This window comes from Drosophila busckii, chromosome 2R (assembly GCF_011750605.1).
Source record: "Drosophila busckii strain San Diego stock center, stock number 13000-0081.31 chromosome 2R, ASM1175060v1, whole genome shotgun sequence".
NCBI classification, from domain to species: Eukaryota; Metazoa; Arthropoda; class Insecta; order Diptera; family Drosophilidae; genus Drosophila; species Drosophila busckii.
In genome coordinates this window covers 21,899,188-21,909,573 of record NC_046605.1, presented here as the reverse complement: position 1 = coordinate 21,909,573, position 10,386 = coordinate 21,899,188, and the positions used below count along the sequence as shown (strand labels likewise).

General features: G+C 43.0%; 1 protein-coding gene across 1 annotated transcript; it reads right to left on the bottom strand.

Annotated features, from left to right (window-relative positions):
• Window positions 1-5,303: 5,303 nt before the first annotated feature.
• LOC117134669 lies at window positions 5,304-6,591 on the bottom strand. The gene is made up of 2 exons (XM_033293077.1): window positions 5,938-6,591; window positions 5,304-5,886 (listed from the first exon to the last, which is right to left on the bottom strand). The coding sequence occupies exon 1, from the start codon at window positions 6,475-6,477 to the stop codon at window positions 6,058-6,060; it is 420 nt and encodes a 139-aa protein (XP_033148968.1). The 5' UTR covers window positions 6,478-6,591; the 3' UTR covers window positions 5,304-5,886; window positions 5,938-6,057.
• Between the last annotated feature and the right edge of the window lie 3,795 nt (window positions 6,592-10,386).

The window sequence follows — 10,386 nt, the reverse complement described above, 5'->3', positions numbered from 1 at the left end:
TGGTATTTTCTGCGACTGTTGACAAAAAGAAATTCACACTTAAAGCAACAAAAAATAAGTTTCCCCAAAATTGAAAATACATAGTTGTGCTCTTTATTTTAATTATATACACATTAAACATGTAGTTCCTAAAAGCTATGTTTACGTCAACTGAAACTACTAAAGCAAGCTATGAAGCAAAGCGTACATAACATAGCACAGTAAAGCGTCCAAATCAAAAAAAATGATATGAAAACTCCGGGCATCTGAATCGAAATGATTTTGAACTGTGACAGCGAATTGCAAAGTTTAGTAGACTTTTTGCTTAATAGCACTAAGCATACAACAACATGTGTTTTGTAATAATAGTTAATCATACATTAAAACATTTGTAATATTGCAATACAGACGTATTATAAACTTAATGACATTTCTAAAACTATATGTCTGAACATTAAGCCAAGTGATGGAGATTTTAAAATCATATCAAACTGTGTTTCACCTAAAATAATCTCATATGTAGTATATATTTTTTGAGGTTGGTTTGAAAATGTGTGTCACCCCCGATTGTGAATTTCAACAACTGATGTTCAACATCGCGAAATATCGCTAAGAAAAACATCGATGATCGATGCATCGGTGTATTCTTACCAGAGAGCCTTTTTGGCTTACCCACGCAAAAGGCTTGTAAAGGCTTATGAAATATTGTCGGGCAGCAACAGCCCGCAAATTCGGCTGCTTGGGTACTACCATGTAAGTAACATGGTGATTTTAGGGGTGGGTACACTCATGCCGTTCTCTGATTCTTACTTCACTACATCATCATCATAACCATATGTATATGAAAAATGATTGTACATTTGACGCACTAACTTTTCCGAAATAATGCGTGATTATTCGTTCAATTACTAGTGCGATGCCAACCTAATCCACATATTATATCCTAACGAAAATGTAAACCTGTTAGTTGTTATATCACGTGTGAAAAACTCATAAGATAATATTATATTTTAAAAATATTAGTTGACATTAAACATTTTTTCTAAGCACACGAATTAAGTATATTATTGGTATTTTCCGTTTCGCAGACTAGCGATATCATTGATAGGAAGCTATGTACATAAATACAATATTGGACAATTTCTTGCCAATATATAATATAATACATATATATAAAATGTACTACATTTAAAATATTTGAAACCAACTTCTTGACTGCTTGATGATCGTGTGATTACATATATCGTGCGTGTGTTTGAAATGTCTTACTAAAAAAAAAAATGCATATAAAAATTAGTTGCGCCCAACTTAAATGCAACCAATTGTTTATAAAAAAAATATTCTAACAATTAAAATTTTTTTATATATTTATTACCTGTTGCAGATAAATGAAAATTATAAATTTAAAATATATTCAAAAATATGTTTCGTTTGTCCATTATATTATTGAAAGCGGCTTACGTCATTCAATCCAATCAAATAAAATGTTATCTCTATAAAACCATTTTGTAGTAAAATCGTATATTTAATCGCAGATCCAAATCCTAAAATAAATATAAAAAATAATGTATCTAATCCTTTTTTTATATTTGTTTCAAATTTTCGTCGCAACTGTTCCTCGCAAGTAAGCAACAAAATTGAATCGTATCTTTGGTAAAAGATTTATCTTCTATTACTAAATTATTAGTATATGCATACATACATAGATTTAAAGCTGACTAAAAATGTATAATCCATTTCTCTTCTAAATTAAAATTAAGTATTAGTGAATAGTAAAATTAACACTTCATATTTGTTTAAATTTATTTAACTCAACGTTATAAATTTTTTTTCACTTAAAGGTTTTCTCCCGACTATCTCTATCTTTGCACTACTAATAAGTCCTTACATAAACCCTAATTGTCTCAAGTTTTTTGAACCATCTCTTGCTGCATATATGTACATTTATTCATCACTTAATTTCAGCACTGGACTTAAATCAGCAAAACAAGTTAAAACAATTCTCCACGTCCAATAAAAAGAAGTGGACAAACTAAAGTTGGGCGCCGCCAACTTTTAAATACGCCTGCGTCGGCAGCGTCGTTTGTATGGCGTGTCAGCACGTGCACCCCGCTGTCTATATTGAACATTGAAATGTAAATAATTCCTAAGTTATTTATCCGATCGTTCTGATCGTTCGGTCGAAAACTATGACTAGGAAATTTTGTGATATATTTCAGATTTTTAAAGATTTTTGTCCTGCCTTAAATATCGTTTTTTTCGAATTGCGGGGAGGAAATATAAAAAAATAAATAAAAGCGTAGTGTCCTGTATATAGGAGCACCTACATCAAATTTGGTTGCTCTAAGCTTATAGTTGCTGAGTAACACGCACTCATACGACGGACGGACAGACGGACATGGAGGAGTGAAATATAAAAATAAATAATAGGTAGTGTCCCATGTATATAGGAGACTATATACCAATTTGTTGCTCTACGCTTTAGTTGCTTGAGAACACGCACTCATACATGGACGGATGGATCGGAGCAGACGGACATGGCTATATCGACTCAGCTCGTCGAGCGATCAAGAATATATATACTTTATGGGGTCTGCCACGCCTCCTTCTCCCTGGTACATACATTTGAGCAACTTCATAATACCCTTTTTCCTTTTTTACAAAAATGTCAAAGTGTTTAAAAATACTAAGTTTCAAAAGGGTACGTAAATACATGTTTATATATAAATTGAGTTTTCTAGGTATTTAGATACGTAGGTTATTTACAACAAAAAATTGCTTGTACGATGCACAAGCAGCGCACAAAACACCCAGAGAGATCCGAGACAACGTCCCTTGTGTTTTTAGCCATAACGAAGCAAGCGCAAAGGAAATGTGCGCGAGGACGATCGCCTGGCATATAAGCATAAGCGAGAAACAACATCGCTTGCTGTCTCGCTCTGTCTGCATTGGCAGCGACGCCGACGCGACAGCAGGTAGCGAAACAGAAGCACACAGAAAACGAACAAAAAATATTTTGACCTTTTCTTGTGTTTTGCTTCGGGAAAGAATTGCCTGCGCACAAAATGCTGCTGAAATCATTTTTTATACGCACGAGTAATTGCATTGTGGTCTGATCCACAATTTCGCTTGTGTGTGGCAGTACCATGGTGTACGCGTTGTGTTTTTAGGGGTGTGTGCACTCTTGCCGTTCTCTGCTCCCAACATTATATACACTTTGGTCGAGCAGATACACTCAAAAGCGTGTGCTTTTGACGCGTCACAGCCCATATTCGCTGTAGCATCAGCACCGACGCTGCTGCTTCCATGGTGTATTAGCACCAGAGAACGGCAATTGTGGCACTTTTTAAGCACAATGGTGGCCACACAAAAATCAAGGTGGCGAGACATACGCGCACAATGGCAATCGGGAAAATACGCACACCGGACACAAAAAAAAAAATTGCTTGTGCGGCGCATAGCAGCCGCACAAAACAACGCCAGAGAGATCCGAGGTTTAAAGGTTCCGTTTGTGTTTTTACCCAAACGAAGCAAGCGAAAGGAAATGTGCGCGAGTCGATCGGCTGCAATTTACAAGCATAAAGCGAGAAACAATTCGCTTGCTGTCTCGGCTCTGTCTGCATTTGGCAGCGACCGCCGACGCGAACAGCAGTTAGGAAACAGAAGGACGCAGGAAATCATTTTTGACCCCTTTTCTTGTTGTTTTGGCTTCGGATACGAATTGCCTGCGGCACAAAATGCTGCTGAAATCATTTTTTATAAGCACAAGAAATTGCATTGTGGTCTGATCCAATTCGCTTCTGTGTGGGCAGTACTACTCATGGTGTACGCGTTGTGTTTTTAGTGGTGCGTGCACTCATGCCGTTCTCTGATTAGCACTAAGCAAGTATTGTATGCTTAGTGGTATAAGCAAGCGTACCCCGCTGCCTATATGGAAAATTAAAATGTGAATAATTCCTAAGTTATATATCCGTTGTGAAATGTTCGGTATCGGTCAAGAACATTAAAAATCTTATGTATGATTTAATTATTTTTTTTCCGATTTTGCTGTGGTTTTTTTTTAAATTGCGACGGAAGGCGGAATGATGATTTTTCAAAAATATAAGCTTGGGAAATAGGATAACTTACATACGAAATTTGGTTTCTCTGGCTCTTATAGACTCCGAGTTCTCGTTGCTCATACAGACGGGCGGACGGACAAGCGGACATGAGTACATCGACTACTTTATAGGGTCTACCACGCCTTCTTCTGCATACATATGTACATTTGCACAACTCAATGATATCCTTTTCAATTTTTATAAAAACCGTCAGTGTCGCTGCTATTTTTGAAAAAAACATATTTTTTTCTACTCTTCTCCCTACTCAGCTGTGTTGCAAGCTGTGACGCGTTATCCATTTTGTGTGTATGTGTTTCGAAGCGCATCATCCGTGTGTTTTATGCGATGCCCTAGTCAAAGTGTATGTAAAAGTTTGCTGCGACAACCTTTAATGCGCCTTTTTTTCTTTTATATTGGTTTTTCTAAAATAATTATTGTTACACAATTTTTTTTTGGTTAAGGAAGTATGTTACCTAAAATGTCTCTAGAAAAACAAAAAAAATTGCTTAGAAACAGAACATATTTTGTATGTACATCAGAGAACGGCATGAGTGTACCCACCCCTAAAATCGCCCATCGTTACTTAATGGTATTATTACCCACCAAGCAGCCAATTTGCGGGCTCTTGTTGCCCGACAATTTTTGTCCATGAGCCTTTACAAAGCCTTTGCTGGGTAAGTTCAATAAAGGCTTCGAAATGAATGTGAAGAAACACAAAAAAAGGTCATGCAATTTTTTGCTTGCCTAATATGCGCGACTCTTTCGCTAACTGCTGTTGCGTCGGCGCGGCTGCCAGAGCAGACAGAGCGAGACAACAAGCGAGATTTTTTCTCGCTTATTCTTATATTCCTGCCGATCGCATTTTGCGTGTGCGCACATTTTCTTTTGCCCTTATTTTTCGGCACTTGCGAACACCCAGGCTTGTCTTGTGTATATGAGTAAAGGCATATGCCTCAGTTTTGCTTGCGCGCGTATTTACCCACACCCATGCTTTGTGAATGTCACCATGGTTTCAAAAAAGTGCCACCCCAGCCGTTCTCTGATGTACATATAATTTCCTCGAGGTAGAAAATGTAATGAGACTAATAAGTTGGTCAAATATGAATTGTGAGTAAAAAGCTTAGTATTATTTATTTATTTATTTTATATAATGTCAACTATGAACAGTCAACAGTAAAAGAAAACGATTACAAAAAATATCTAACATTAAATTTAAATAAGGTGTTAAAAATTAAGTTTTTTATAAAGTTGTTTAAGCATTTACATATATTGGGAGAGTCAAACAGTATATCCCATAAAGTACATATATTCTTGATCCATTATGACGAGCTGATCTAATAGAGTCATCCACCATGGCTTGTACCACAGAACGGCATAAGTGCATCTGCCCTAAAAATTACCATGTACCATGTACGACAATTTTTTTCATGGTTAGCCTAAAATTATTGCATGGGTAACAAACAAACTCCCGAAGAAATACACAAAAAAATCAAAATTATTTTTGTGTGCTTTGCTACTTGCTGTCTCGTCAGCGCCGCTGCCAATGTAGAGAGAGAGAGAGAGAGAGCCGAGCGCATTTTGTGAGCGCGCACATTTTCCTTTGGCCGTATCTTTCGGGACTTTGCTGGTACCCATACCGTTCTCTGGTTTGTAGATCATGATGCTATCGAATTGATTTTTACTTGATCTGATAATACACACAATAACTTAACTATAAATGCTGTCGTCGATCGAATTTAGAGGTTGCGTTGGAACCCACGTTCATTGGCGTAGAACTCGATGTATGTAGTTATCGGTGGATTTTATTCTGTAGGAAATTCAATTACAATTCATATCTTTACATTTGCTTAACTCTTACCGCAGTGACTCCCTCTAAACTCTTTAAACTTAACAAGAACGATCCTATCGCTCACAGCTGTTTTTATACTAGACGGTGTGACCGTCACAATAATCGCAATAAACTATCGATACTTAAATACTAATTGGTCGTCCCGCGACATACCCTCCCCCGTGAAGGAACTGCTTCACTCACATCCAAAACGGCTAGTTTGGAGACGGGACGCACCATCAGGCGGCCATAGTTGCCGTCAGTCACTCTCACACTAGCCCGTCGCGCTACTCCATCTGCTCCAGCGTAGATTTCCTCAACGATTCCCATGCGCCATTCTCGGCGCGGCATATCTGGATCGCAGAGGAACACTATATCTCCTACGCGCGTCGGCTTGGTGCGCCTGCACCATTTCTCGCGTCGCATGAGCGTAGGCAGATACTCATGGACCCATCGCTTCCAGAAGCGGTCCCTCAACATGCGTGCTATTCGCCACTGCTTCCTTGTAGTTCTTCGCTCAAGCTTCTGCCCGTCGGTGACACGTGTATCTGGTGCGTTTGCAGCACCCATCAGTAGGTCGTTTGGCGTTAGAGGCGCTTCTTGATTCACAGATATTGGCAAGTGCGTAAGAGGGCGAGAGTTTACAATGTTCTCCGCCTCTATCAGCAAGCTCTGCAGTACGTGCTCCCTCGGCGTCATCTCTTGCAGAGTATGGCGTAGCACTCGCTTGACGCACTGCACCATTCGCTCCCATATTCCTCCTTCAGACGGGTTCGATGGGCAGTTGAATATCCACTCAATTCCTCTCTTAGCAAGCTCCTCCTGAATCCTAACTGGCTCAAAGACCTCAGTGAACTTTTTGGCCTCTCGATCGGCCCCGACGAAGTTCTTGCCGTTGTCACTCCGTAATCTCTTAACTGGGCCTCGTCGGCACATAAAATTGCGCATTGCAATTATGCAGGCATCCGTCGAGAGATCGTATGCCAATCTACCAGATGGATCGCTCCTTGTTGTCAAACAGGTAAACAAGGCGACCCATCGCATTTTCCCTTGCGGCGACCGGCTACCACTACTAGGGGCCCAAAGTAGTCGAGTCCTGTATATTTGAACGGCCATCCGTTGGCCTCCAGGCGATCCTCGGGCAATGGTGCCATCATTGGTTGCACTGGTTGTGCCGTTTGCACACGGCGCATGAGTGTACGACATTCTGCTGCAAGCGGCGCAGATTCGTCACCCAGTACTTCTTTCGTATCTCGCTAATGGTGGCATCCAGGTTCTGATGCCTCATCTTCACATGGTAGTGATTTGCAATCATCTTTGATAAGGGGTGCCGGTGAGAGAGTATCATCGGCCGTCTCGCGCTATACGGCATACATAGCGCTGCGTCTACTCTGCCATATGCTCTCAATACCCCGTGCTCGTCTAGATACGGTGCCAATCCTTCTATGTCGCTTCTCCCAGCAACCAAGTCCTGACTGTGCGCGGCTCGCACCTCGTCCGGAAATGACTCAAGTTGTGCACGTCGTATCAACAGACTCTCTGCATCCTCACATTCCTTAGCCGTAAGGCCGTAGCTCTCAAGCGGATCCCGCTGCCCGCGACATCGTCTTAGGTATCTCTGTATCCAAGCAGTGATCCTCAACAGACGAATGTAGCACGAAAATCTCTGAAACGATATAACAAAGGGTTGCGTAGTGATCAGGGCGAACTCACTAGGCATCTCCTCCTCATCCTCATTGACCATATCGTAATGGGCCGCTGCCTGCGGCCAACACTCGATTGGTTTCCTTAAGAACGTAGGCCCGTTCAACCAACGTGACTCCTGACCAAGGTCAACGTTGGACTGCGCTCTCGTTGCATCGTCAGCGGCATTGTCAGCTGTTGGTACCCAGCGCCATTGCGCTGCATCTGTTGATTCCAGAATCTCTGCCACTCGGTTTCCAACGAACTGTTTATAGCGGCGGTGTTTACTGCTAATCCAAAGTAGTGTTGTTTTGGAATCCATCCAGAGTATGGTGTCACTGATGGCGATGTTGTGCTCCTTCTTCACAGTGCTCATCAGCCTCGTTCCCAGAACCGCTGCCTGCAGCTCCAGCCGTGGTATTGACATAGTGCGCATTGGAGCGCATTTTGTTTTAGCACACACAAACATAACTCGCACCCTGTCCTCACTTGTGACTCGCCAGTATGCCACAGCGGCAAATGCAGACTGGCTGGCATCCACAAATATGTGAAGTTGCGTGTCCAAGACCTTTCCTAGTCCAAAGTAGAAACGTGTACATCGAAACCTCTCCACATCTGCAAGCTCTTGGCGCCACTTCTCAAAGGCGTCACTTATTCCACTCGGTAGAGATTCATCCCAGTGGATCTCTCTTCGCCAAATCTCTCTCAGTAACAATTTGGCGGTAATCATAAGGCAGCATAAGAATCCCAAGGGATCGAACGTTGACATGAGCATACTCAGAAATTCTCTTTTTGTAGGAGTCCTCTTGCCAGTCATCACGCTCTTGGGAACCTTGTTGAACTTAATGTTGAATTTAAACTCGTCCGTGGCTGGCTGCCAGTACATTCCCAGTATCTTCTCTTCTCCTTCATACCATTGTACGCCTTTAGCTGCTCCATGTCGGCCTAAGGCGTCAAGCACAGTTTGCGAACTGGATGCAAACTGACAAAGCTCAAACCCAGCTCCGGCATGTATCTCTCTCACTCGTGACGTGACGTCGATGGCTTCCTTCTCCGTTGTAAAGCTATCCACGTAGTCGTCCACGTAGTGGTATTCAGTTATGGCTTTGACCGCACGTAGATCCGTGTGTTGATGTTCGAGCGCATTAATGGTTTTCACGTAGTGCGCCGCACTTGGGTGAGCAGGCTGCGCCGAACGTCATCACGGTCATTTCGTAAATGTCTGGATCTCGTTGGTCGTCTCCATCACGCCATAGAAAGCGTTGCGCGCATCTATACCTCTGGCCGTATGACCAACTTGGTGAAACATCTCCCTTGATGTCACCGCAAACTCCAACAGCGCCCTTCTCTGAAGTGGAAGAGCACGGCTGGCAGTGCCTTGTAGTGCTGTGGACCCTTGTCCAGCACCGAGTTCAGCGATACGTTGCCAACTTTCGCCGCTGCGTCGAAGACCAGTCGCAGCTTTCCTGGCTTATTGGGATTCATCACTCCAAAGTGTGGCAAGTACCACAGCTTGTCGTCGTTGGCCAAGTGTACCTCATCTTGCTCCAAACGACGAGCGTATCCCTTCTTTACATAATCGTCCATGATTTGCCTGTAGGCTAGGCCAAATTGTGGGTCACGTTTCATTTTCCTTTCAATATTTAGTAATCTCCGGTGTGCCATATCGTAGCTCCGTGGCATTACGATGTCTTCACGCTTCCATAAGAGTCCTGTCTGGAACCTCTTTCCCAATCTTGCAGTCGTATCTTCAAGCGTTCGCTGTGCTCTGTTGTCCGCACTGGCCGTAACAGGCGGTGCAAGCTTCACGCCGAAGTTCTCAACGTCAAAGTAGTCATTGACCATTTGCACCGCATTGTCTTGCGCCTCAGTCAGATGGCATGATGTCGACGATGGCTCTCTACCATTATCCCTCGTCGGGCCAAAGATCAGCCATCCCAGCTTGGTTGCCGCTGCAAAGGGCCCATTTACTGAAAGCTGTCTGCTTTCGGTTGGCCATCCCAGGTGGGCATGATCCAGTCCAATCAGCAGCTTTGGCACTGCATTCTTATATGCCTTAATTGGCCGATCCTCCTGACCATTGTATTGCAAGTCACATCGTTGCAGGGTTTGCATCGGCAAACTCAAGTTTCTCACTGCGTGAACACTTCGTAAGTCGAAGCGTTGATCTTTGCCTGCTCCGCTTATTTGCAAGTTGATCGTCATAGCGGGCTCTCTGGCCGATTTGACGCCGAACCAATTTATCTCCAACTGCCGTCGCTCGCCAGTTAGGTTTAATGCACGTCTCAGTTTGTCGTCGATCATAGACACAGACGAGCGTTCGTCGAAGAGTGCATATGTATCCACGCGCCTGTTGCCGACTCCATATAGCGTAACTGGCAATATGCGGAATAATAGGCGGTGTGCCTTGTGTTCGACGCAGCTGAGATTTCTTTCAGTCGTTCTACACACATTCTCATTTGAGCACGCTGCCCGCGGCTCGTTGTTTCCATCCCTAGTGGTGTCCACTGCCCGTGGCGTCCTCTTAGAGGTATCCCAGTAAGAGCACGCTGCCCGCGGCTCCATGTAGTCATCCCTAGTGGTGTCCACTGCCCGTGGCATCCTCCTAGAGGCATTCCAATTGGGACGCGCTACTTGCGTCTCCCTATAGTCATCCCTAGTGGTGTCCACTGCCTGTGGCATCCTCCTAGAGGCATTCCATTTCTCGTGTAGCAATCCGTGATGTCGTCCATGACATCCGTCCACTTGACATCTGTTGTCTGCGCGGCAACTCCTTGTTGTATGGCCCACTCTCAA